This window comes from Zalophus californianus, chromosome 9, assembly GCF_009762305.2.
Source record: "Zalophus californianus isolate mZalCal1 chromosome 9, mZalCal1.pri.v2, whole genome shotgun sequence".
Taxonomy (NCBI): Eukaryota; Metazoa; Chordata; class Mammalia; order Carnivora; family Otariidae; genus Zalophus; species Zalophus californianus.
This window is the reverse complement of record NC_045603.1, coordinates 62,100,838-62,128,454: the sequence shown is the minus strand read 5'-3', so window position 1 is coordinate 62,128,454 and position 27,617 is coordinate 62,100,838. Positions and strand designations below refer to the sequence as shown.

The following is a 27,617-nucleotide window of genomic DNA, read 5'->3' as shown; positions in this document are numbered from 1 at the left end:
ATTTCTCATTAGAACAAAATCAGAGGCACAATAGGAAGGCATTGCCTTCAGCGTAGCACATTGCCCTGAGGTATAAAAATTTAGGGGATGCCAAACAAAGGGACAATTGAAAATGTTAGCGTCTTTAAGTTTTCTTTAACCCAGAAAATTTAAATCCAATGTAAGGCTTTCCAAATTTACCTGTCTTACAACCTGGGCCTTTGGAGTATTTTAAATTCAGGAGTGGGATAGATCTCACTTGGATACATATTAGTATATTTATTAAAAAGAAAAAATAAGGTCATAATTTTTCAAATAAAAATAAATCTGATTTGGCCGATTGCTTTGACAATAAGGGCTGGCTTTGCTAACTATATCATATGGGAGGTAGTTTTGTAAATTAATTGAGCTAAATCTGTGGCTTTAAGGTTTTGATGAAAATATCCTTAAAGCATGTATTAAGATAAAATTATTTTATTAAAAAATTAATGTTGGAAAAAAGTTGGCAGTGATGTATTGAAATTAATGATATTTTGATTATTCCAACCATTTCTTTTGGGTTAAATAATGTTCCTTTAAGTAAAAGAATAACCTCTTTAAGAGTAACCCATATTTTTATTTGTAAATAAAAATGAATCCTTTTTGGCATCCTCGGAAATCAAGAAATGGAATACTTCTAACAAGTAGGTAACAAATCATGGGGCAAGTTGGGTGGTTTAGAGTTCTTTGCTTTCAGTAAAGTTGTAAGACTACCTGATTTGATTGTTAGCCAACAGATCATTAAGATAAATTTTGCTGATAGCTTACTATGTGATTCTGGTGTATCATTTGAAAGGAGATCAAAGAATTGAGTGCTATTACTATAACCAAATTCTTCTGTTCCAAGATATTATTTATGTGAATAAGGTTTCTCAGCACTTAAAAGTCTAAATATTAGGGGCGCCTGGGTGGCTCAGTCGGTAAGCGTCTGCCTTTGGCTCAGGTCATGATCCCAGAGTCCTGGGATCGAGCCCCGCATCGGGCTCCCTGCTCAGAGGGAAGACTGCTTCTCCCTCTCCCACTCCCCCTGCTTGTGTTCCCTCTCTCGCTGTGTCTCTCTCTGTCAGATAAATAAAATAAATTTTTTTTAAAAAATCTAAATATTAGATAGGGAAGGGAAATGTTGATGTTGAGCCATGTTTGATTCTAATAATAAATAATACTGTCTACAAATATTTCATCACCAAAACACCAATTGGAAAAAAAACTCATTAAGAGATACGTTTTAATAAAATTTTCTTTTTAAGCTTAGTAATTACTTATAAAATGTATATGTATATATTTTGATCAGTCTTATAAGAATTATAATAAAAAATCAATTCAAGAGAATTTTTAAAAATTCTTAGAGACTCCTGGTCACAGGAATTTTTTTTTAATTTTAAGTACAGTTCTAGAGGGGAGGGGGTGGGGGGATGGGTTAGCCTGGTGATGGGTATTAAAGAGGGCACGTTCTGCGTGGAGCACTGGGTGTTATGCACAAACAATGAGTCATGGAACACTACAGCAAAAACTAATGATGTAATATATGGTGATTAACATAACAATAAAAATTTTAAAAAAAATTTTAAGTACAGTTTATTTATAACTTTTTGTTAAAGAAAATTGTTGATCAAAGGTGATCAATAAAATATAGTAAAGCATAAAAATATACATTAGCATACAATTCTCTAGGGAATGTGGAATTGGAAGTATGGGTTGAAAGAGAAAAAGAAATGAGGAAAAATTTGTAAGTGATAAATAAAAGTTTTATTTTAAAATGTCAGTGCAGGGGCGCCTGGGTGGCTCAGTCGGTTGAGCATCTGCTCTCTGCTCAGGTCATGATCTTGGAGTCCCGGGATTGAGATCAAGCCCCACATTGGACTCCCTGTCAGTGGGGAGTCTGCTTCTTCCTCTGCCCTTCACTCTGCTCGTGCTCTCTCTCAAATAAATAAATAAAATCCAAAATATAATAAGAATAGTAATAAAAATAAAGAAAATGTCAGTGCAGGGGGCACTTGGGTGGCTCAGTTGGTTAAGCATGTAACTATTGATCTCAGCTCGGGTCTTGATCTCAGGGTTGTGAGTTCAAGCCCCAAGTTGGGCTCCACACTGCATGTGGAACCTACATACATACATACATACATACATACATACATAAATAGTGCTGGGAATTATATAATTTACATATTTAAACTTTTGATGGAGGTGCTTGGGTGGCTTAGTCCATTAAGCATCTGCCTTTGGCTCAGGTCATGATCCCAGGGTCCTGGGATCTAGCCCCACATCGGGCTCCCTGCTCCCTGCTCAGTGGGGAGCCTGCTTCACCCTCTCCCTCTACCCCTCCTCCCACTCCCCATGCTCTCTCTCTCTCTCTCTCTCTTTGCACTCTCTCTCTCTCTCTCTCTTTGCACGCTCTCTCAAATGAAATCTTAAAAAAATAAACTTTTGATGAAAAAAATGTTGACTTTAAAATGGAGTAGGTGGGAACATACATGATATTCAACTGAACAAAAAATGCTTCAAGACCACTGTTGGCATAGGACTTACCTCGAGGGCGTGTACTCATTGAGAGAATAGCAAGTGATAAAGCACTTTTACATTCTGTCCTTTTTGTCAAGTGTGGCATGGACTCTAGCTTGAGTAAATGAAAGGCACACTTCATGTGAGTTCACAGTAATGAGAAACAGACACACCCATGTGTTTCCTGGGGGATTAGCTACATAGTGCTCGAGATAAAAGCATCCTTGCAGTGCATGGGTGAACGGTGAGTAGGATTTTGGTATGGTTAGCTGGTTGCGAGGCTATGGGGCAAGAAGTGAGTGCTTACGGGTGTTGAGTAGTACTACAAACGTAACACCCAGAAGTGCTTTCTGGGAACACTTGTGTCCCGATAGCAGGAGTGCAAGGCTGGGGCCAGGATGGGGAGGCAAACAGCCTTTGCTCAGCCTGTGCGGGGTCCGCTCCCCGTCTCATGGTGTCTCTGTGTCTTTCTCTGTCTCCTTGCCCCTGCAGTCACTGCTCAGCATCCCGGGCTCCCCCTTCCTCTCCCGGCACAACAGCAAAAGCAGCATCTTCAGCTTCAGGGGGCCCGGGCGGTTCCGCGACCCGGGCTCGGAGAACGAGTTCGCGGACGACGAGCACAGCACGGTGGAGGAGAGCGAGGGCCGCCGGGACTCGCTCTTCATCCCGATCCGGGCCCGCGAGCGCCGCAGCAGCTACAGCGGCTACAGCGGCTACAGCCAGGCCAGCCGCTCGTCGCGCATCTTCCCCAGCCTGCGGCGCAGCGTCAAGCGCAACAGCACGGTTGACTGCAACGGCGTGGTGTCCCTCATCGGCGGCCCGGGCTCCCACATCGGCGGGCGGCTCCTGCCAGAGGTGAAAATAGATAAGGCAGCTACCGATGACAGTGTAAGGAAGTAAACACATAGACCGAGCCTAGGCATGGCAGTCTCTCCCGCTCCCTCCTCTCTTCCCTCCGGCCCGGCCTCTGGCTCCCACGCTCAGCTCTTCCGTCCCCACCGTCCCCACCACCCCCGGCCGCTTCTGTCTTCTCCCTCCTCGTTTGTTTCTGTTTCTCTCTTCAGCCCCTCCTTGTTTTCCCTTTCACTTTAATCCCAGCTCTGTTCCCACCCACCCCCCACCAACTTCTTCCTTGTTTCTATTGCCCGACCCCATCAACTCTTTGCTTTCTTTTTCCTCCTTTTCTCTCTCTCCATCTTTGCGAGTCTCTATCAGCCTACCTGTTCTCGCCCCCCGCCACCCCCCCACCCCCGCCACCCCGGCTTTGACTGAATGCCTCTGGCCAGCGGATCCTGCCTGGATGGAATGAGAATGGCGTCCTGCCACCACCAATGACCAAGTCTGAGCCGGTTTGGAACTACCGTTGCTTCTCTCCCTCCCACGTCCTCTCCTCATAGGGAAACAGCCTGGAATTTAAAGCTCTTATCTTTCTGCTAAAACAACAACAACAACAACAACAACAATATAGCTCAGAATAATTTTCCAGTCTCCTCTGTAAGAATGAGGTGTGATTTTTCCAAAGAGGACCGTGGATACCTGGTGCTGCCAGCGGGAGGTGTGCACCAGGGAGAGCCAAGCAAGGAGAGGTTAGGGAAGCCGGTGCAGAACTCGAGCGAGACATTCAAAAGGGATTGAAATGGAAATAAATCAAAGGAGGGAAAAGTGGGAGGTTGGGGCAAGAACACATGGTGTATGGGGGAGGAAGGAAAAGGGAAGCAAAAAGATGAATTTTAAATGTAATCAAATGTCAGGCTCTGGAGGAGCTACATATAATAGCTTCGTAAAATCACTTGTCTAGGGGTTTGGATAATGGCTCCCCTCTTTGGGAAAAGCCATCTCTTAACACTTCTTTAAATTCTAAGCTGTTTATACCTTTTTTTGTAGTTTCAAATTCTTGTAACCTCAGCGATCCTCATTCTCCGAACCTCTAACACCTTAACCTCCCTCAGTCCTTCGTTAGCTGGCATAAGCTCCTTGGGATAGCATGCCAGTCCGTTTTGTTCTAACACTTCAGTTTCCTCTAACACAGCACGAAGACAGCCGGTCCTCTAATTAGCATGATGCATGTGTGGAGGAGAACTGGACAGTCAAGGATGGAATAATTCACAATGATCTGTTTTTAACATTTCAGGACAGTTGTTGACTGTACAGATAAAAATTCAAAAGGCAGTTAGGATGTGTTTGACATTGTCTTTTCTCTCCTGCCTTTTTATTTAATAGCAAAATACCCCCCCACACACACACACACACGTGTTTGTTTAGCTTTTTACAGGCTACACATTACTTTTACATTCATTATTTAATTTGCTCTGAATAAAAATTTCTGTAAGGCTGACCAAGTGGAAAGCGTTATCCCTGTTTTTAGATGGTGAAGTAGAGCTCAGAGAATTTGGGTTCCTGGAGGTCACACAGCTCATTGTTGATAGAGCCAGAGTCTTAGAGAAAAGACAATCTTCTCTTTCTCAGTGAATTTTAATGCCTTCTCTGTTTAGGCACATAGGCATTTTTCTTCTGGAAAACTGTTTCTTTAATATCAACTATAATAGGAACAGTAATAATAACAAACATTGGTTCCAAAATCCCCCCAAAACCAGATGGTTGGCCAAAATAAATGTTATAGATAATTATCTTTACTTTAAATATAATTTTTGTTTGTCCCTAATTCCATATCTAGAGGTAAATTTTTAAGCTCCATAATTAGACAGTTATGTTCTTTGAAAAAGCAAGAGATGATATCAGCAGAGAATGAGGGGTTGGTCACCATGGACAGTACAGTTTGGGCAACTCAAATACTAAGAACCAAATTAAATTTTGACATTCTGGCTGGTTTTTTAAATACTTCAGCCAAATAATACATCTTGCCTTTTCTTTGAAAAGTAGGTATTAGAAAAGGTATTGAGGAAGGAGGAGGTTGAACTTCAGCTAAAGGCAGATGAGCATGTTTGCAGGTTTGGTTTTTGGTTTTTTTGCAGCTTCTGTTATAATATGGGGGGGGGGAATTTGAGAGGCAGTTGAGCAGATGGCTGTGGAAGTAAGGCTGTCTGCAGCACCTTACACTGTAGCCCACAGAGTCCTGCCTTTGGGTTTTGGGGTGCCTGCACACTCAACACCCTATAAGCACTTAGGGGATTATCGCAGTGGTTCCAAGCGATGATGGTGACAGATTTGAGGATTCCCAAGGCCAGGAGGGCAGATCCCAGAGTGGCAGGAAATGAGGGAGGCAGGACTATTTTGTCTCCAAAGGCTTCATAACTAGGAAACGCTATTTCATTAGAAGCCGTAAAGAAGCACTTCCTAGCTATTAATTGTGTGGCAATCTATATAAGTTATATTAATAGGCCAAAAAGACGAAACAAAACAAACCCAGACTGCATAGTGTGTGTGTGCTATGATATCAGATCTATAGAAAGACAAACTACCTACAGAGAGAGGATGACTGACTAGAAGTCAACAGTAGTTGCCTTTGGGAGGGGAAATTAAAGGTGACTTTTTTTCTTCCTTACACTTTTCTGTTATTCACAGTTTTCCACAACAGACATAATAATTAGAGCCACCATATATTGCATTCTTGCTATAGTTATGCTAAGCACTTTATATGCATGATCTCATTTAATTTCTTATAATCGTTGTGTTTGGTAGGTGGTTTTATCCTCTTAACAGGTGAGGTTCTGAACCTTAGTGATTCATGGAAATGGAGCTTGAACCAAGGTCTTCCTGCTGTCAAAGAGGCCTTCCTGGCTGCTTGAATATTAGCTGCTTTGGGAAGTGGGAAAAACATTCATCTTAGAAGGACACAATAGATTACTAATGTTATATGCAGCCCAGAGCAGAGGAGCAGCGAATACCGCTTTAGGCTAGGATGTAGCGATTCTTACTGTCAAAACATTTGGGATGCGTCTCCAGTGGATTAACCACTAGAGTGCTTCCATTGTATGCTCATGCTTTGTGGAGTTGTATAGGAGCTGCTGAGGCGCACACGCTGGTCTCACACGGTCTTGATGCTTAGGCTATGCCACATCTGTTTTTTTTCCTCAGACTCAAGTCAAGAAATATAATATTCTCAGGGCGCCTGGGTGGCTCAGTTGATTAAGCATCTGACTCTTGATTTCGGTTCAGGTCATGATCTCAGGGTCCTGAGAGCAAGGCCCACGTTGGGCTCCACGCTCAGCAGGGAGTCTCCCTCTCCCTCTGCCCCTCTCCCTGCTTGTGCATGTGCTCTCTCTCTCAAATAAATAAATCTTAAAAAGAAAAAAGAAATATAATATTCTCTGTGGAGAAAAAGATACCCAGACGTCACCTCATTAGAGTTTCATCAGAAACTATTTCACCTGTTCATTAATTATTCAGTTATGATTAGTGAGTATTTTTCAATAGTTTAGGAATTTTCACTTTTGCTTTTTGCTGAAGCAGAGGATAAGGGAACTTTTCCCGTGTCTTCATCTCCAAGCTGGAAAGTAGGTGAGACTCTCATCACTCACAGAGAAAGCAGATGCTGCTGACAAATCCAAAAATCACAAGTAACTCAGAAATCATGTTGCACTAGCTTACACAAGCATTATCTCATTTAATGCACACAGCTGATAGATACTACTCTTGTGTGCATTTCACTGAGGAGGAAAGCAAGGCTTAGAGAAATGAAGTGACTTGTCCAGCATCACACAGTAACTGGTAGGGTTAGGGCTTGAACACAGTCAGTCTGACTCCAGGGCACTGGCTGGTAACCAGCGCACTGCACCAACTCCGAAGCCCGGGTTCTTCAGTTTATTTACTGATGTGATCCTGGGAAATGAATGTCACCTTTCTAAGCCCATTTCCTTATCTGTAAAAAAGAGACAAAAGGACCTGTGCTATAGGGCTATTGTAAAAATTAAATGTAACAACATTTATAAACTGTGAAGCATATTATTTGGCCCATTCTTGGTGTTCGGAAAGCCAGTTTCCATTTATTTCCCTATACTTTTTTGGCCTTCTTAGCCATGAGAAGTAGACATTAAGATTTCTCCTGAACTGCTTGACTTGGCAAGGGTTGCATTCCTTCTAAAATCTTAACCTTTGAGAAGAAGAAATTATTGTGCAATTATTTTAAAGCAGATTACTACAAAAATTTGAGAAAGGCTTGAACAGGAGATAAATGGCTAGGTTCTAAAGCTACTTCTAAAATGCTCTAAATTTTAGTTCCAAGAAAGGTAACTAACTGCCTGATAAATTTCCGTTCAGGCATCTCCATGGGAAAGCAATTTAGTTGAGCTTCCTTGGGCAGATCTATAGGAATGTGGGCAAAATCTGCCATCTGCAGGTGTGGTAGGATATCTCTTTGAGAAGGACGGCTACAGTTTAGGAGGTTGGAAATCCGAGGCTAAATGTCCTAATGAACTTTGCATTTGGGTTGAGAGAAATGGAACAAATTTGTACTGAGTTTAACTTTCAAAGAATGTAATTAAGGTTCTCAGTGGCTTCCTCTGTTACTGATAGTTTTACATGAAAGCTCCTTAGAGGCTGAATTCTAAAAAGGCAGAAGCTCCTGCCTTTAAAATGTTGTTAATTCTTCTCTTTCCTCCCCCAACAAAGTAAACAAAACAAACAAAAGAAATAAACACCTCCACTTACAGGAATAAAAAATGACCTGAATATATAGGGAAGGGGAAAGGAAAGAGTATGTGATCTTTCCCCTGGTCTTTGGGTCTCAGCATGGTTGAAGGAAGAAGCCCTCGCCCTCCCTCCCAGGTGCTAATAATTGAGCAGCTGAGCCAATAGCAGAGACACACCTCCCAAGCAGAGTCTGGAGGAAGGGCGCCTCTGAAGCTGCTATACATGGGAGAGTCCACTGCAGCATCCCTTCCCTCCAGCTGGCTAAAATCTGACACAAGGTATGATAGCCAACAACCCGGAGGGTGTGGCCACTTTGGAGAACAGTGGCAGTTCCTCAAAAAATTCAACACAGATTTACCATATGATCCAGCAACTCTACTCCTAGGTAGAACTGAAAACAGTGTTCACACAAAAACTTGTACATGAATATTCATAAAATCATTATTCATAATAGCCAAAAAGTGGAAACAACCCAAATGCCCATCAACTGAGGGATGGATAACTAAAATGTGCTACATCCCTATTATGTAAGATTATTCAGCCGTAAAAGGGAATGACGTATTGATATGTGCTACAGCATGAATGAATCTTGAAAGCATGATGCTCAGCAAAAGAAGCCAGGCACAAAAGGCCACATAATATATGGTTCCATGTATATGAAATGTCTAGAAGAAGCAAGTCTGTAAAGACAAAAAACAGATTATTGGTTGCCAAGGGGCTAGGTAGAGGTGGGGCTTGGGATTGGCTGCTAACAAGTACTGTGTTTTTCTTTGGTATGATGGAAATATCATGGAATACACTGTAAATATACTACAAGCCACTGAATTGCACACTTTGAAACGGTTAAAGTGCAAAACACATGTGATGGTGGCTGACTCCCCACGTCAAGCTCAGAATAAATAGCCTTTCCCACTTGATTGATCTTCATTTATTTCCACACTAGAGATAGCATTTTATACATATTATATACACACTCTGTGTCCCATATTCTTTCTCAAAGGAATTGTACTGCATAATCAGCATTGCAGCAGTGCAATGGGTAACCGTCACCCAAGAGTTACCAAGGGTGTGGATATGATGGTGGTGGAGTAGGAGCTGTCTGACCAGCTGAGCGTTGTCCCCTACACCTCTTTGTACCACAAGACTCTCCCAGAAGGTACCCTTTCCTACTCAATCCCCTCACCTCTCTGAGCAACCTCTTCTATATGTATCACCATAGATGCATTTTCTTTCATTTTCAAGGACTCATACAATATGTATTTCTTATTTGGCTTCTTTCACTCAACAAGGTGTTTTTGAGATACATTCATGTTGTTTCAATAGTTCATTCCCTGTTATTGATGAGTATTGATAAGGTACTTCATTGTATAAATACACTCTACTGTGTTAGTCCACTTTCCTGTCGGTGGATATTCAGGTTCCTGAGAGCAGTCTTGTGCAACTCTTTTGGTAAATAAATGTTTTCATTTATATTGGATAATTATCTCAGAATGAAATTTCTGGGTCATATGGTAAATGTTATATTCAACTTTATAAGAAACTGCCAAACACCTCTCCAAAATAGTTATACCATTTTTTTAATGCTCCTACCAACAGTGTATTAGAGTTCCAATTGCTCCACATCCTAGCCAACATTTGGTGATGTTAGTCTTTGATTTTAGCATGTTAGTAGTCATAAACTCCATCTTACCTGCTTTTAATTTGCATTTCCCTGCTGATTAGTGATGATGAGCATCTTTTCATGTGCTTATTGGCTTCTCACAGATCTTTTATTAGCTGCTTATTTTTAAAACTTTTACCCATTATTGATTTGTTTTTTATATGTTATGGATACAAGTCCTTTATCAGATACATAAATTTTTAATTTTGAAGAAATCCAATGTACCAGTTTTTTCCTTTTATGTTGTTTGTTGCATCCTGTCCAAGTAATCTTTGCCATTACCCAAAATTGTGAAGTTATTTTCCTTCTATAAATTTTACAGTTCTGGGTTTTATATTCAGGTCTCTGATGTGGCTCAATTTGTGTGTGTGAAATTAGATGGGAGTTGACTTGGATGAATATCTAGTTTTTCAGTACCATTTGTTAAAAAGACTTTACTTTCTCCACTGAATTGACTTGGCACCTAGGTCAAAAATCAGTTGATGTACATGTGTGGGTCTGTTTCTAGATACTGTTCTGTTCCCTTGGTCTGTTTGTCTGTGCTTATACCAATACTACATTTGTCTAATTACTGTGACTTTATAGTCTTGAAATGAGATAGCATAAGCCCTCCAAACAAAAAATATTTTAAAGATTATTAAATAATCTCTTAAGAGATTAATTTGCTATTCAGCTCTTTTTTAAAAGATTATTTTCCTATTCTAGATCCTTTGCGTGTCCTTATGTATTTTAGAATCATTTTCTGTCAGTTTCTTCAGAAAAGCCTAGAATTCTTATAGTGATTGCTGGGAATAATGGATGTCCTTGAGTCTTTCAATCTGTGAATGTGGTATAATTCTCATTTATTAAAGTCTTGTCAAGTTTCTCTCAGCAAACTTGTGTAGTTTGTGTTGGATGTCTTACCCGTCTTTCATTAGTTTTATTCCTTGGTATTTGTGTTTTTTGATACTGTTGTAAAAGGTATAATTTTTTAAATTTTTTATTTTCAAGTATTTGTTGTTGCCACAACATAGAAATACAGTTAATTTTTGTGTATGACCTAGTATCTCATCACCTTGATAAATTAACATATTGGTTCTATTAGGTCTTTTTTTTTTTTGTAAATTCCATAGGGTTTTCTACATGCACAATAATATTTTCTGTGAAAAACGGCAACTGCACCTTTATGCCTTTTACTTATTTTTCTTGCTTTATTGCACTAGCTAGGACTTGAGATACAAAATTGCATAGAAATGATAAAAGCAGACATTCTTCCTTGTTTCCATTATTAGAGGAAGAGAATTTAATGTTTCATCAAGAAGTATAATGTTAGCGGTAGATTTTCATAGATATTCTTTATCAAGTTGAAGCTGCTACATTCTATTCCTGGCTCGCTAAGAAATTTTATTATGCAGAGGTGTTGAATTTTATTAAATGTTCTTTTTCTGCATCTGTGAGATAATCAGATGGTTTTTCTCCTTTATTCTTTTAAAGTGATGAATAACATTGACTTTTTTCCTAATGTGAAACTAGCCTTCCTAATATAAACCCTGTTGGTCGTGATGTGTTATCTTTGTATATATTTGCTTGTCTTGTTAAGAATTTCACATCGTTGTTCATGAGGGATATTGGTCTCTCATTTTCTTTACTTGTGGTGTTTTTCTTGTGGTGTTTTCGGCAAGTTTAGTATCAGGTTATGTTAACTTTATAAAACAGGTTGAGAAGTATACCCTTATCCTCTATTTTCTGAAGGAATTGTTATTAGTATTGGTATTAGTATTATTTTTTATGTAAATTTTGATAGAATTCACTGGTAGAGCCATCTGGACCTAGACTTCTATTTATTGTAAGGTTTTTTTAAATTACAGCTTCTAATGTGGGCTATTTAGATTTTCTATTTCTTCTGTCAGTTTTGATAAGTTGTGTTTTGATAAGTTTGTCCATTTCATACAAGGTGAAATGACATGAAGTTGTTTACAATATATTCTTTTTTTTTTTTTTAGGTTAGACCACTTAGATTTTTGGGTTTATTTACTATCATACTGTAGCTTATCATACTCTGACTAATATAAATATTGTATAGAAGGTTTCCATCTTACAATGGTTCAACTTACAATTACGGTATATTCTTATTATCCTAATAATGCCTATAGGATTTGTAGTAATGTTCCCATTCCTTTTCCTGAAAATTACCATTTGTGTTTTCTTTTTTTCTTGATCAGTCTTGCTAGGGAATTATCAATTTTAGTAATCTGTTCTTAAAAAAACATGTGCCCTTTTTGATTGTCTGTTGTTTGTCCACTTACTAATTCATTAATCTCCATTCTTATTTTTATTATTTCCTTTCATCTACTTACCCACAGTTTAATTTGATCTTTTTCTAATTTCTCAAGGTGAAAGTTTAGAGCCTTGATTTTATATCTTTTTTATATTCTAATGCAAGCCTTTAGCACTGTAAAATTTTCTCAAACCATGTGTTAGCTGCATCCCATAAATCTTTTTTTTTTTTAAAGACTCCGTAAAGGTCATTTGTTTTTTTGTTTTTAAGATTTTATTTATTTATTTATTTATTTATTTGACAGGGAGAGAAGGAACACAAGCAGGGGGAGTGGGAGGGGGAGAGGGAGAAGCAGACTCCTCACCCAGCAGGGAGCCCAATGTGGGGCTCCATCCCAGGACCCTGGGATCATGACCTGAGCTGAAGGCAGACACTTAATGACTGAGCCACCCAGGAGCCCCTGCATCCCATAAATCTTAATGTATTGTTTCCTTTATCCTCAAAGTATTTTCTAATTTTCTTTGTGATTTTATCTTTGATCCATGGATTTTTACCAATTTAAGGGGACTTTTCTGAATATCTTATGATTACCATAAGACTTCTCAATGGAACCTGTTATTTGGATCTGTGGTAAATGTTCTTCCTATGTAAAAAGGTGACATAATGACTTTCTTTTTTTGCCCTCTGAAGTTCCCCAAGTATGGTCTTTGAAATTTTTTTTTCTTGGTGTCTTCTTTCATTTATTTCTTTTCTGAAACTGAAGATATGTTCTATAACATGCCTTACTCTGGAACAAATTTTAACATTATAGAAGTTGTCTCCCCATATCCCTGCTACAGTTCATTTTCATCTTACATAGAAAGATATAAATAATAATTGTTCCATCTTAATATTAAGCTTGGGGATAAACTTTAGGTGGATTTTTTTAATCCAAGCTAGAAATTATTTTAGCTTTCAAATAGATACCACTAAATAATAATCTAATGATTTGACTAGGTCCTTTAGATAGCATTTTTATTAACTTTGTTTAAAGTTAATGTTATTAAAGTCTGAAGAATTTATATCTTGTTATATCCAGCAAGTCCAGAAAACAATAAGATATACTTAGAACCAAAGCAGTTTTAAATGCAGTTTCATCCTTTCTTGATGAATCAGCCAGTCCATCAGATCTTACAGTACCTTGGAGTCAGCATTATGAAAATTATCTACCATGTACTGTAGATCTGCAGAGGGCAGCTCAGTAAAATTCTAGAATGAGTAAATGCCAGAAACAAGAGTGTCTACTGTATGGGCCTTTCTGGATTCCTTTTTAGATGACTGTCATTTTTAAAATAGAGTAGTCTAATCTGATTTATTAGGTGTCTTGAATATCAGGTTGGCAATTGCAGCAAAAAGTGGCCTATCAAAGAAATACATCTTATTATGACCTGAGGTACTGGTCAACACATCGTTGTTACATTTACAGGTGTTTGTATAATAATGCAGCCAGGAATTCCCAAGGAAATCAGTTCTTTTTCTTTTCCATTTCTTCTGTTGCTCTGCCAAACAAAACAAAACCCTAAGGTAAACCAAATGTCTGAATCAATGAAACAGTTTGATGAAATGCTGTAATGAGATAAATTATAATCTGCCAGAAACTTTCTTCTCTACAGTTCTTAAAATCTAATCATATCTAAGGGCAGAAAGGCTTTCTGATGTAGCTCTCTAGAAACAATTATTTTCTTTTCAAAACAGCTAGGATCATTCTGGTACTGATCAGATATACTTCTGTAGCTTCTTACAAACATGTATCTCCCCTGTCCTCTGAGAGACGGTGACTGTCTCTGCCTCTTACCTTCACAATGGAAGGGACAGCTGACATTACACGATGACCTGTTAGAGTGGTTGGCATGGTTACTAGAAAGCTAGCTTTTAAGCCACTGCGTGAAGGCTGATCTAATGTAGTACATTCAGGTTGTCACAAAGAGCACAAGCAAGGGACAGTAAGAAACACTGTGCTGTAACCTCCCGTACCAGTACTGCCCACAGCGGAGCATGTAACAAATACTTTGTGTAACAGGCTGATGGTGTTTTCTGCCCTTTTTGTTTGGGAATTTGAATATTGCAGGTTAACTTATAAAGTAAAATTTTATAAGGGCAAAATAAACAGTGCTATATATGTAATTAAAATAGTGAAACCCTTAGCACACTTGGAGTGGCTTGGAGGAGAATTAGGGTAGGACTTCAACTTGCTAACATTCAGTTAGGCCCAGGTTTGACATTTGGAGGTGACAGTTTGAGAGAGTGATGGTGCCTCCTTCCCACGGAGGAAACAATGTCTACAGTACTCAGTGTGATCAGGGACTTGGCCCTTAAGGAAATGTCGAATAGAGGTGAATTCGACTTATTTTATTGTGTGGTCCAATTCTAGCCAGATGCTGTGGATACAAGACTGAGACAGGAAAACTCAGGTTCTGCTTCAGATGGCATTGCCCCTGGAGATCTGGTCTGCATGCTAGGAATTGACCAGATGAGGTGTTTGGGTCCCAGCCAGATTCTTTGGTTCATTGTAGATTTGTACAAACTTACCTGATCTTATCATCTATAGAGCTAGGATGATGCGTGGTCATGTTTCCTTCTACTTCTTGAGGTGGATAGGATTGTAGGGTCAAAGTTAAAAGATGTCATGAAGAGCATCTGTTTCTGCTCATACTCTGGACTATCTGTCCAGTAAGGCCCAGCTGTAATGTTTGTAAGACTTTACTCACCTGATTTGCCATTTTTTTCAGGCTACAACTGAGGTGGAAATTAAGAAGAAAGGCCCTGGATCTCTCTTAGTTTCCATGGACCAACTGGCCTCCTATGGGCGGAAGGACAGAATCAACAGTATATTGAGTGTTGTTACAAATACACTAGTTGAAGGTATGTGCCCTTGATGTCGGTCCAAGCCACCAAGATATCAATATGTAGTGCGCATGATAAATATAATCCCTGTTCATTGGCCTGAGTTTTGCAAAAATTGACTCTGAACTTTAGGAATAGAGTCTACTGGTTGTAGAAACCAGCATCCCAGATCTGCATGCAGAGAATCAAATAAGGACTTCAGAGCTGCTGCCAGCATCGTACACAGGTAGGTAAGAAGAATGAAGGAATGACAGTCAGGAGTGAGCTAGAAGATCTCAAGACCGTAATGGTCATGAGGAGCCAGTGGGATGAGGCAAGGCATAAAAGCTGTAGACTGAAGAACTGTGAAAATATGAAACGATGGAATCCCCTCCGTGCCCTCTGCCTCAAAACATACCTTCCTCTTTTCCTTGTTAGCTACCTACAACCCTCTTGGTTTTCCCTGAAGGACTAATGTACTGTGCATTTTGATTGCACCTAATTCTGCCTCTCATCAAACACCCCCACGTATCCATAAATATATTTGATGTGCGAATAGGTAAGCCGAAACCCCTCTTATTCCAGCTCTCTGTGCCACAGGGAAAGAACAGGCACTGTTGAATCATAGTGTATCTGCAGTAATGTTGCTGTCAGTGCTTGTACTTGGTATTGGGTGGCTCCGCCACGACACAGCCTGGCATGCTGAGGAATATCAGGATTTTCCATGACACCACAGTCCCCTAGGAAGTATCAGCTCTCCATCCAACTGTGGTCTGGATGTGGTCAGGCTCCTCTTGCTTTCTCCGGAGGTAGATTCACTGACGGCATTTTCTCTCACGAGATTCTGATTCATTCTGCATGAATCTTCTTGCTTTGATTCACGTTGATTTAGGTGAGCTGTCCCACTATAGATCCAGAATATTCTCAAGGCCTCAGATTGCTGTTCTTCAGAGTTCAGACCCCCAGGCTAACCCAACAATAACCAGAGTTCCTGAAATAAGGAGATTCAAAACTATCCTGGCGTCCTTGCGACAAGTTATTTTTTGAGTCATTTGAGCCCAATACCACTTCTACTCTGAGAGAAAGGGAATGAGAGAGAGTGTGTGTTCATTCATTCGGCAGGGGCATCTGTGATAAAGGGAGAATCCCCAGAAGGGAACTCCCCTAGATTATTTACATTCCCACATGTGAGCAAGGTGTTAGACTGTACGTAGACTAATCTTAAGAATGTATCACGTAAAAAGAATATTGAGTTAACTGTTTTCAGCTGCCTGAACATTTATTCCTGTTTTCCTTTAATTCTCATCGAGGTCATCATCTGAGAAAATATCTTTAAACTTAGTGGTTTATACTTTGAGATCACAGGCAAATAACTGCAGAGCATAAGAATTCCAAGCTAAGGGGGCGCCTGGGTGGCTCAGTCGTTATGCGTCTGCCTTCGGCTCAGGTCATGATCTCACTCAGGGTCCTGGGATAGAGCCCCGCATCGGGCTCCCTGCTCAGCAGGAAGCCTGCTTCTCCCTCTCCCACTCCCCCTGCTTGGGTTCCCTCTCTCGCTGTGTCTCTCTGTCAAATAAATAAATAGAATCTTTAAAAAAAAAAAAAAAGAATTCCAAGCTAAGAAACACTAGCTTAAGAACCTTGGCTAATTTTATTCTTTACTTGGAGACAAGGACAGGATTTCTCTGGATATCTGTGGACATGAGAAAGACAAATGAACCACCTCCAACAGGCATATTTTATGATGGCAAAGACATCAGAATGGGAGAACTATTAATGCAGTCCAACAGTTACTCAGTTGACTACTGCAGCGGCCCAGCATAGGGTCTAGTAAAAGTAAATGCGCCCAAAATGTTTGTTAGACTGACCCTTGCCGTGCTTAGAACGGTGGGGCTTCTGTGCTGCAGGCTTCATTTTGGAGGCCTTGGTGCTTCTATTCCTCTACTGAGTTGGGTAGAAACCACTGGAGCGGTAGCTTGGTCTTTTTCTTCTCCCTTTTCTTCCTCTTCTCCCCGTGCTCTTCTTTTTCTTCCTGTTCTACCCTACTCATTCTCTACCCTCCACCCTCTAGCATATACATAATAAAAAATAGATATACGGATAGCTCAGGGGAGAGAGAGACAGTCATACTTGTGTTCCTGAGTGGGAAGTCATTCCAGTTCTTTCTCCCTTTTTGAAGTCCCAATGTTCACATAGCCTTTCACTGCTCAGACATTCCCCTATTGCCTCCCCTAGTATTCGACTCCCTTTGTTAAAGCTGATGAGACAGAACTGCTGTAAGCAAAGAACAATGAATGGCTGGAGCTGAATAATGTGAGAGGGAATTAAAGGACATTAAGAAAGATCCATTCCTATTTAACTGCTGGTCCCTCTGTATTCAATGATTGCTACAACATGAAAAGCCAGCATTGAATGAATAATTGTTCCTGCTTCTCGGACTTCAGTTAGGAAACTCTGACGTTATTTTAATCTTTGGATTACCAAACCAAAGAAGCAGGCTTCTACCTACCTGATATCTTAGAGAGCACAGTGGAGAATTCCAGAAGCGTGTCAATAAGGAGAAAATCTTGCCTGCTGTGTGTCCCCCAATCCCATTGCAGACATGCTCACCCGGATCCAGGAAACTCAGCAGAATTTAGTCAGCAGAGCCATCAGCTTGGGGATATTTCAGAGGACTGGGGGTAGGGTGTAAGCAGACGACTATAGTCTCACTTCTCTGAGCAGTGAAGCTGTGGGAGAAGGGGAGGGAGTTGGTGAAGTAAGAATGAAGAAGTGATGGTGGTACTTGGCATTATTGGTTCTCAGGTAAAACAGGTTCAAAAACTGCCTCGTAAAGACAACTGGCCATAGCCATTGGCTGCCATGATTTGTTGATTCACTCTTGTGTTCGACTGACCAGCCCCAGGTGTCAGCATCATTACTTACCTGCTATCTGTCTTTCATGGTGTGGCTGCAGGCTCTGTGAGGGTGGGGACTCTTATTCATCAGCGTATTCCCAGGGCCTCACACACTGTAGGTGTTTCAAAGTTGTTGAATTGAATTGAGAGAAGTCCTGCCCTCAGAACCCTCACGGTCTACTAACACCACCATCTTGGAATTGTGAGGCCCTCTCTGAAAACAATTCCCAGCACCCCTGAGGTTGAGTCTACGGTAATCTCTTGAGAATGTCCAGGAGCAAAGTAAGGGGAACCCCACAAACCTTTGGATATTTCTTTGGATATGTTAACCCATTCCCCCAGACCAAATTCTTAGCCGCTTCAGGCATGTGGGACCAGTAACAGTTTGTCAAGTTGTGAGTCACTTTATAAACCTCTGTTTTCACCTAACTGATCTTTTCTAGCTCCTAAAGCTCTACATTGTCTTACCGTTTGTGGAACAGAAAAGATTATCCTGAGATCTTACCTGAGAAAATGTGGATAAGATCCCTAGTATCCCTGCAGGAATCTTCCTGATGCCCCCGTAGGGTGGGGAAACCCTTCTGCAGTGTCTGGCAGAGACTTGGAGCCTAGAGCACTGTACAACACTGCAATTGTGTCTACTGTCAGAGACGTGAACAGTTGCTGCTTTAACCTCCACGTGCCAGTGAACAGACATTTGGAGAAGGGAGGAGATTAAAAAAAGGAACGGAACCAAATTTCCAAATATGTACTGTAAGAATTTATGGAAATAAGAGAACCTTTTCATTTTCTTTTTTTGGTTAGAAAACTAAATTTACCTTGGGAAGGGAGGGAGTTCTATGAGGAAGAAGCCAAAGCAAATTTTCTTCACAGACTTCCTTTCCCACGCAGACTCCCACGTGGTGCTTACTGTGGCCCTTAAATCTGAAAAACCAAGGCAACCATTTTCTTAGCAACCAGGGAGCCAATCAAAAACCCAACCAAAGCACCCCATCTAAAATAAAGCCATCACCATGGGCACCATCCAGCTGGTTGGAAAAAGGGAAAGTAGACTAATTTAAGGCAGCCATCTTGTTCTTGGTGAAACGTTGGGAAACTTTTTCTCATTCCCTGAATGATTTGATTTTGTCAGCAGAATTGGGTTGGGGTGTGGAATAGATATCCAACCCCATGGAACGAAGACCTTGCTTCTAAGGGTTATCATGCTGACAGGTTTTCAAAGCTACATCTCTTAAAGAACATCCTGGGAGATCAGGGTCCTTGGACTTTTCTAATCCAAGCTATTATAAGTCATACTGTATTTGAGGAGGGCTTTGTTACCTACGGCCTAATGCCTGGATTGTTGTGGCTGCCCGCTGAATGGCTCTCTTCCTTTAGTGTCTAATGGTCCTTTTTCATCTTTGTTTCATGAACGACCTTAGAGATCACCATGGTCCGTGATATTCAGTCTATGTCCAGGATTCTAGGGACGTGCCTCAGGGAAGGAGGAAGTCTGTCAGACTGGGCTCCTCTTCCTGCATCAACTAGAGCAGTTTTTTATATTGGGGATCACATAAGATCTTGTTGGAAACTAACCAGTCTGGTTTTTTTTTAAAGCAAGAGAGCCAGACTGAAAGACAGAAGATAAGAAAAAGGAAAGAAGAGAGAAAATAAGGAAGGGAAGAGGGGAGGGAGGACGAAAATGGAGAAGGGAAAGGGGGAGGGAATGAGAAAGAGGAGGAAAGAGAGGGACTCCTGTGCCCACCTCAGTGGTGAATGGTGAACTCACTACTTGTACTTCTTTGGGACTGGAAGGAACAGCCTGCACCGGGTTGCCGGCCACCCGCGCTGCCTCTGCCACACAGAGAACGGGAGGAGTGAACGCTTCTGTAGCACTTACTGTAGGCCAAGGCGCTCCGAGGCGCTTTCTGTCGTAGCCCATTTCATTCTTCCAGCAGATTGAAGTACTGTACTCAGGTTCCCCCACTGAGCAGTGGCTGAGCACCCAGGTGCATCTGGCTTCAGGGTCTGTGCTTTTGACTGCTTCTCTGCTAATGATTTAGTGATATGACATATAATATAAAACCCGCCATCTATCGAGGACTCGCCGTGTGCCGGGCCCTGTGCTGGCTGCTTTGTGTTCACCCACTCGCTTACTCCTCAGTCAGTGGATGAGGATTATAGGACTCGTTTAGTCCTATAGCCTGTAAAGGAAGTGTCATTTCAGATGAGGCAACAGAAGCATAGAGGAATCAGTAACTTGCCTGAGATCACACAGTCGTGAGTGTTGAAGCCAGTTGGACCAGGGAGTCAGACTCCAGAGGCCAAGCTCCTAACCATGATGCTGTGCTCCCAAAACGGACAGATCAAACCCTAGTTTATAACCAGATAGTTGTTAACAGGGAAGTGACCTGGGACTGCCCCTGCCTCCTCTTTCCTTTCATGAGAAAGAAAATGGGGTGGGGGCCAGCAACTACACACTCAGGACAGACAGCACTCAAACCACCGTTCTTCTTGTGGTGAAGAGCAGTGATAATGGCCCAGCAGAGGATTAGTAGCAGCCCCCTTTGTTTTCTCCCTGTGTTTGTTCTTTACTCACTGCAGAGCTGGAAGAGTCTCAGAGAAAGTGCCCGCCATGCTGGTATAAATTTGCCAATACTTTCCTCATCTGGGAGTGTCACCCCTACTGGATAAAACTGAAAGAGATTGTGAACTTGATCGTTATGGACCCTTTTGTGGACTTGGCCATCACCATCTGCATTGTCCTCAATACCCTGTTTATGGCCATGGAGCACCATCCCATGACACCACAATTTGAACACGTCTTGGCTGTAGGAAATCTGGTAAGATGGAATACTGTCTTCTGATGTTATGATCTGAACATGTTTTGCCTGTAGGACATCTTTTTCTGATACTGGAAGCTGGAGTTTAGTTGAAAAGAAAGTAATAGTTAATTGGAAGACAAATGCTTCCACATATGGCGTAGCCCCAGTCACTTCTGCTCACTGTTGTGATCCCTTGGCTGTTTCCTCTTTCTGCAGAACTTTGAAGACGTCATTTAGGAGCTATTGGCAGAAAACCAGCCATGGTGACAGAATGGGAGGCATGGTGCGGTGGGTTGGTTTCAGCAACCTGAGCCAAGGACTTCTGGATTTTTTTTTCTCATTCTGTTTCTCACATTGATTCCTGCATTACTCCAGCACATCACTTCCCCTTTCACCTTCAGTAACAACCACCACAAAATAGGGGAGCTCTTTTAGTGCATTAAACATAACTATAAATTTGCCTGCACTGTCATATCTTAATTACCCATATGGGGCCTCTCTGTGGGAAACTTTTAATTCTAGGCTGGTTTCCCCCTCACATCCAACTTCTGGGCTCTCATCCAGTTTCTACCGTTAGTTGATCTGTGCCAAATTTATTTTAATGTTAGCTTAAGTCATATATTTAATTTATCATATTGTTTAGAAGATAAGAATGAGGTTTTTTTTTTTTAATAGTTTCTCAAGTCAAATAGTTGTGTTTTGGGGATTATCTGTTTTATTTCTTTAATCCAAAAATCAGGAGTTGATTGAATTTTGATAGATAGGAAAGATTTAGTTGGAAAGAATCTTCTAGGTCATCTGGACTTCATTATTCCTTAGGAGTTTCACGATGAGCAAGTCAAATCTAGTTGTCTGTTACCTTTTGAGTATGATCTCTGCCTGATGTTCTCCTTTCCCTCTCTCTCTCTCTCTCTCTTTCTCTCTTTCCCTCCCCACATGCGCACACACGCGCACACACACATGCCTCACACACACAAAGAGTTTTTACATTAAGTCATAATAGACTATTAGAGTGTTATACTATCATTTTGAATTCTGATTATGAAAACACACATGGCAAAGGAGGAGATCCTTTATCTGCTTAGTCCTTGCAGCCTATCATGTTCCCTGGTACATGGCCAAGATAACTCTGTGGTCTTTCCACTCTCCATGTCTGAGTTAGTGACACACTTCAGGCACGCACTGCTTCAACGTAAACCCTCATGTGCAGCCTGATGAAATATGGTTAGTGTTGAAACAGGACACTCTCATAGGCTGTCCAGGAAATCTGCTGACTCTGAAGGGTACCTGACAGTGGGCTGTGTGACTAGCTGACCAGAAGCTTGGCCATCAAGCAACATTTTGAACCAATCAACAAAATGGTACAGATATGAGCTTTATTTTATTAGCCAAGAGTTAAGTAATGAAAAATATGACTTGATAATTTTGTTGTTGATGATGGTGCTGGTGGTATTTTCCCTGTGATGGTTTGTTTTTCTCAAAGTCTTTACTTTTACTTGCTTCTTACAGAACGAGTCTTTGATTTTGAAGGGATTTCGAGAGGCCTTTTCACCTACCATCAGCAGAATTGCCCTCAGACCAGGCCAGGAGATAACATTATTTTTCCCTTTGTTAAAAAACTGTAGACTTAGGGTTACACCTAAATTAGAGCTGTGAGCATTCAGAAGACTTTGCTCAGAATCACTGAGAAGAAAGAGAAGAGAAGGGAAGGTCAGCAACTAATATTCAGGGATTTCTTGAAGGAAGCTAACCAAAACCGAGTTTTAAAATGAGAAAGCACTCTGGGGGCAAGAATTTTCAAGGGATTGTAAAGAATTGTAAGCATGCAATTAGTGGGGATGGAAAATAGTGAATGGTTCAGGACACTGTGGCCTGGCCAGTAGATTCGAGGTGAGCGTGAAGGGAAAGAAATGAAGAATGGCACCTAGATTTGGACATTTAGTAGGTAAGAGGGAAATAGGATGACTGAGAAAGGAATAGGTGTGGAGTTTAAAATCAAGAGTTCTGTTTTGGACATACTAACTTACAATATGCTGTTCATTTCTAACCACAAATGTTTGCATCTGTAAAACAAGGATAACGCCATGTCATGAGTAGTTGGGAGGATAAAATGAGAACCTATAGAGAAGTTTTTGGAATAGTGAAAAGCACTCTACAAATCATGGGAACTGTATTAGTGTAATTCAGTAGCTTGGATTTTTTTTTAAATCTAATGGGCTTTATTAAATGATTCATTACTTAGGCAGCATCCCATCTAACAAGCAGAGAGGAGCTCCCAAAGGTTTAGACATCTAGAAAGTCTTTGACTAAACCTGAGAAAAAGAAGATGGAAAAGAGTGAGATCAACCAGCTTGTGAAATAGGGGACGATCTTGTCTCACGGTTGGAACTCTGAGGACTTCCCATAGCTGGGGCGGTGAATTGAACTGTGTTTGTCCATAGATACACAGAGGGAGGTTTCTGATGGTAGAAGAGAACAGTTTGCTGTAAAGTGAGGGTCCCTCCTGCCTCCTCCACCCTCCCCACAAGGAAAAACATTAATCCGAGGAAGAACCTTACAGATAATTCTACCCATCCCCCATGTTCCATAGAGGAAATGGAAGCCCAGGGAGACTATGTGACTTCTACAACTTTTGTGTTATTCAGGAGATAAATGTAAGGATTCTTTTCTTGCCTTTTTTGCAACTATTTGAACACAACAGAGTTTATAAGGTGTTTTGTTTTGTTTTGTTTATTTTTTAAGCAATCTCAATCTTGGAGAAAGATTTCAGGTACAGTCTAAGACATTTTTTTGGAGAGTAAGTTGCTGACACAGCCTCTCAGCCTCTCACGTGTGTGTTTTATGAACAGTACACTCTCATACAAAACCATGATACAGCCATCAGACTCGGGAAATTCCTGTGCACCTCACAGCCACTTCATTCTCAGGCCCCTTCAGGTTCTGCCAGAAATCCCAGTCATGTCCTCTGTAACAAAAGGATGCCGTTCCAGTGTCCTGTTGCATTCGGTTGTCCCTGTCTCTTAAGTCTTCTTCAGCTTGGCGGACTTCCTCAGTCTTTCATCGGCTCTCTTGACCTTGGCACTTGGGAAGGCTACAGGCCAGTTATTTTGTAGAATTCCCTCAAGTTCAGTTTGTCTGATGCTTCCTCACGATTAGACTCAGCTTACACATTTGGCAGGAATATCACACAAGCGAGGCTGTCTTCTCTTTGAACCTTCCAGGTGGCACAGTTTCCATTTTGTCCCATATTGGTGATGGTCACTTGGTCAGTTGATGAAGGAGGGGTCTTCCAGTCTTCTCTCCTTAGAATTACTCTTTTCATTTATAATTCTGTTATGATCAGTAAATCTTTGTGAAGATGTTTTGAAAATACCTAAATTTACTTTTCTTCATTAAAATTATGATTTATTCATTTATTTATATCAACGTGGACTCATGGCTTTCAGTTTTACCTGGTGGGTTATAATCCATTATTATCATTTACCTAAATGTTTAAACCGTTCCTGATTTGGCCTCTGAGAGTTCCTTCAAGCTGGTTTATGTGTCCTGTTAACATATCCTCATTACTTCCTTTTTTCTGGTATCACAGAGTATTCCAGGCTAATTTTGTATTTTTCCCATCTCAGGCCTGGACCAGCCATTTCTCAAGGAGCCCTGGTTGTTGTAGTGGAAAATGATATTTAGAAGTCAAGATCTATTGGAGGCAATGTGCATGACTGGGCCCTCTCAGTAGGGGGCTGGCTGTTTATTCTAGTCCAGCATTACCGGATCATTCTGGTGTCTCCCTTTCTATAGTTGTAACTCCTCTGACAAAAAGAAACCTGGTTGCCACTATCTGTAGTGTATTTATTTGATCAAAAAACCACTGTTACCTCTTGCAAGGTGATTGCCCTCCTTGCCCTGGTCAGGCTCTGGCTTCCTATGCTAGACACCCAGCATCTACACCAATGTCCTCCCTGTAGGTTTACCTCTCCCCACACTTCTCAGGCCCTGACACCCCAGTTGCAATTTCTTTGAGAACTGCTACCTTAGGACATAAATTCCTAGGTGAATATTTGAGGACACTCACAAGAGCCACATTTATGTACAGTTGTTGGTTGATACTCTGCTTATAATTCTCCTTTTTTCTCCGCCTCAAGAAGCATGCCACGGTGCAAATTAGAATGGCATCATAGGGATAGCCTTAAATCTACTCTTTCCCATTTGTAAAAAAGTAATTATTTCGTACCAGCAAACCCCAAATGATGGCAATCACTGTATGTTGAAATAACATGGTTGCTGACCTCTTTCACAGGCGTTTCTGCCCGGCATCTGGGTGCCATTCATCCCATTGAAAAGCAACAGTACTCTGTCATCGTTGATTTTCTCTTAGGAACCAGAGTTCCCACAGTATAAATATTCCATGGTCAGTTAGCCAGTGCTCATTACTGAGCATTTCCTCTGTGTTCACCAGAACCAACAGGACAGCAAATCCAGTCTCTACTTATAAGTGTGTGCAGTAAGCAGGCTGACATTTCTATGTAGAGAAACCTTGCATAGGTTTACGCTGAGCGTAAAATGTCTGTCAGGAATTGATTAGCTGCCCTCACTTACAGTGATGTTCCATCTGTAGATGCTTAGCATGCACTGTGAACTTTGATTTTGCTTAACTGGATCTCTCTAGGGAATATTTTCTTTCAGTTCTAGAATACTGCATCTTCAGTTTAGAAAAATGGGGAGCCATGGAAAAGTACACAGACACAAAACCTTACAGCCCACATATCCATTTTGATTTCCATCACACTGTTCTGTTTTGTCATTGCTATACATTCATTGAGTCTGTTTCCAAACACTGTCTGTAATCTTAAGTATTTTTCACTATTTCCAGTTTTGTCCTCAGACCATATCTTCAGAGTTTTTCTAAAACTGCTTCCTTTATAAACTTGGTAACCAGGTAGTTGCAAGCTGTAATTTATTATGAGTTTATAACCTATTACATATAAAGTCCTCTAAAATCATAATATTCAGTAAGAGTCTGTTGTTACATGGTTAGCTTAGAATGAGGGTTTGGTCTTGTCAAAACTGGCATTTGTGGGATTTTACTTTCTTACTGCATGTTATGTTACCAAGTCCTGTGGGATATAGAAGGCATTGGGAGACACAGAGTGCTCTGAAAGGTACAAAAGTAGGAGTCAGGTAACACTGGGAAGAAGTCATTCTCATATTGAATAAGCTCCAAGCCTAAAACAGTTATTACATCATTGATTCTCATATTGAAACAATCAAAAGGAAGCACCAAAGTCTCCAACAATAAGAAAAAGTTTTGAGGGGGCACCTGAGTGGCTCAGTTGATTAAGCGGCCAGCTCTTGATTTCAGCTCAGGTCATGATCTCAGGATCCTAGGATCGAGCCCCATGTTGCAACAGGCTCCGTGCTCAGTGTGTTTGAGATTCTTTCTCTCTCCCTCCCTTTGCCCCTCCCCCTGCTCATGCTCTCTCTCTCTCTCTCTCTCTAAAATAAATAAATCTTTAATAAAAAGAAAAGAAAGTTCTTTGAGGATATACTCAGTAGAATTTTATACAAACGATATAAATGGGAATTCAGAAGCCGATGTAGCAACATGGATTGAATTATGGTAAGTGAAAAATAAGACCCAAGATATTATGTACTCTATGATTTTACAACTCTGTCAAAACATATATGCATTTGAAAAAAACCAGAAAGGGAATACGTAAAAATGATGGTTGTATGCAAGAGGATGAGACTATACTTTTTCCCCATAATTTGCACACTATTAGCAGTGTTCTATTTCTTTTACAATTTAAAATAAGAAACTCTGCAGCCTATGTCAACCTTTGATAAGACACATAATATCAAATCAGGAATAATTGTATATTTTTAAAATAGAATTATAATTCAATGAGTGGTGTTTTTTTTGTTTGTTTGTTTTAGGCAAATATCCCAAACATAAACATTCAAAATGACTGCTGACCCTTTAGAAGGGGTCTCCTGTGTGGTCTTCCTGTTGCTTAAAATAGCTTTTTAAATGCGGTCTTGAACAGTGTGAATTAGGTGGTTCTGAAAATGAAGATGAACGTTGGGACTAAGTACTTGATTCAAGAGGAAAACAAGGCTCTCCTGCATCATGTGGAGTAGTCATGCGGCATCTAAGTGCTGATGTCCTCAGATGCACAATTTAATAAGGCTAGCTCTTGCAGCTTCTTGGACATGTTGTATTCAAAGATAATGACAAAGGCATTCTCTTTCTATTATTTCTTTTTCTTACCCCCTGCCTTCCCCTCTTTAGGTTTTCACTGGAATTTTCACAGCGGAAATGTTCCTGAAGCTCATAGCCATGGATCCCTACTATTATTTCCAAGAAGGTTGGAACATTTTTGACGGATTTATTGTCTCCCTCAGTTTAATGGAACTGGGTCTAGCAGACGTGGAGGGGCTTTCGGTGCTGCGATCTTTCCGATTGGTATTCCATATTTCTCCAATTTCTTTTTACATTTCCTGTCTTGCAGCTACTAAAAAATTTTTGCCTAAGTTAATTTAATGATTAAAAAAATCCTTAGCTATATTCTACTCACAATTCCTGTTGGCAATTTATTGGCTTAGATACTAAAATCTTGAAAATTTTTCTGCTACATGCCTAATATAGAAGTTAGTTTTTAATATCAGTCAACAAACAGAGGTCAATTTTAGGAAGTTCCTCAGAAAATAATGGTTAATCGAAAAGATGAAAAAGGATCCTAAGGGCTATTCTGAGGTCTAATGAATTTGCTAGTAAATTTGTTTCTTTATTTGAACATCTCCCTGAAATGGAATTTCTCCTTGTTCAAAGATGTCTCTCATTTCTTCCATCATGGTGACACCTTCCAGAAAACAGGAATAAAATAGTATTCTTTAAAATTATATTGAAATTAATTGTTGAACATTGGCTTTTTTCCCATAACATTAGCTGAGAAGGATTTTGTAATGTATCTGAAGAAGTGAATGTTAAAATTACTAAAATGACTTTGAAAGAATGGTTAATGATACCCTCGAAA

At 40.5% G+C, this 27,617-nt stretch overlaps 1 protein-coding gene across 4 annotated transcripts in view; it reads left to right on the top strand.

The window, feature by feature from the left end:
• The window catches only part of SCN8A (sodium voltage-gated channel alpha subunit 8), a 179,503-nt gene that overhangs the window by 113,241 nt on the left and 38,645 nt on the right, over positions 1–27,617 (top strand). For all 4 annotated transcript variants that reach the window (XM_027593503.2, XM_027593501.2, XM_027593505.1 and 1 more), the window contains exons 12-15: positions 3,010–3,372; positions 14,792–14,924; positions 20,366–20,604; positions 26,873–27,046. In XM_027593503.2, the coding sequence (XP_027449304.1) occupies positions 3,010–3,372; positions 14,792–14,924; positions 20,366–20,604; positions 26,873–27,046 (909 nt within the window). The remainder of the gene's footprint in view (positions 1–3,009; positions 3,373–14,791; positions 14,925–20,365; positions 20,605–26,872; positions 27,047–27,617) is intronic.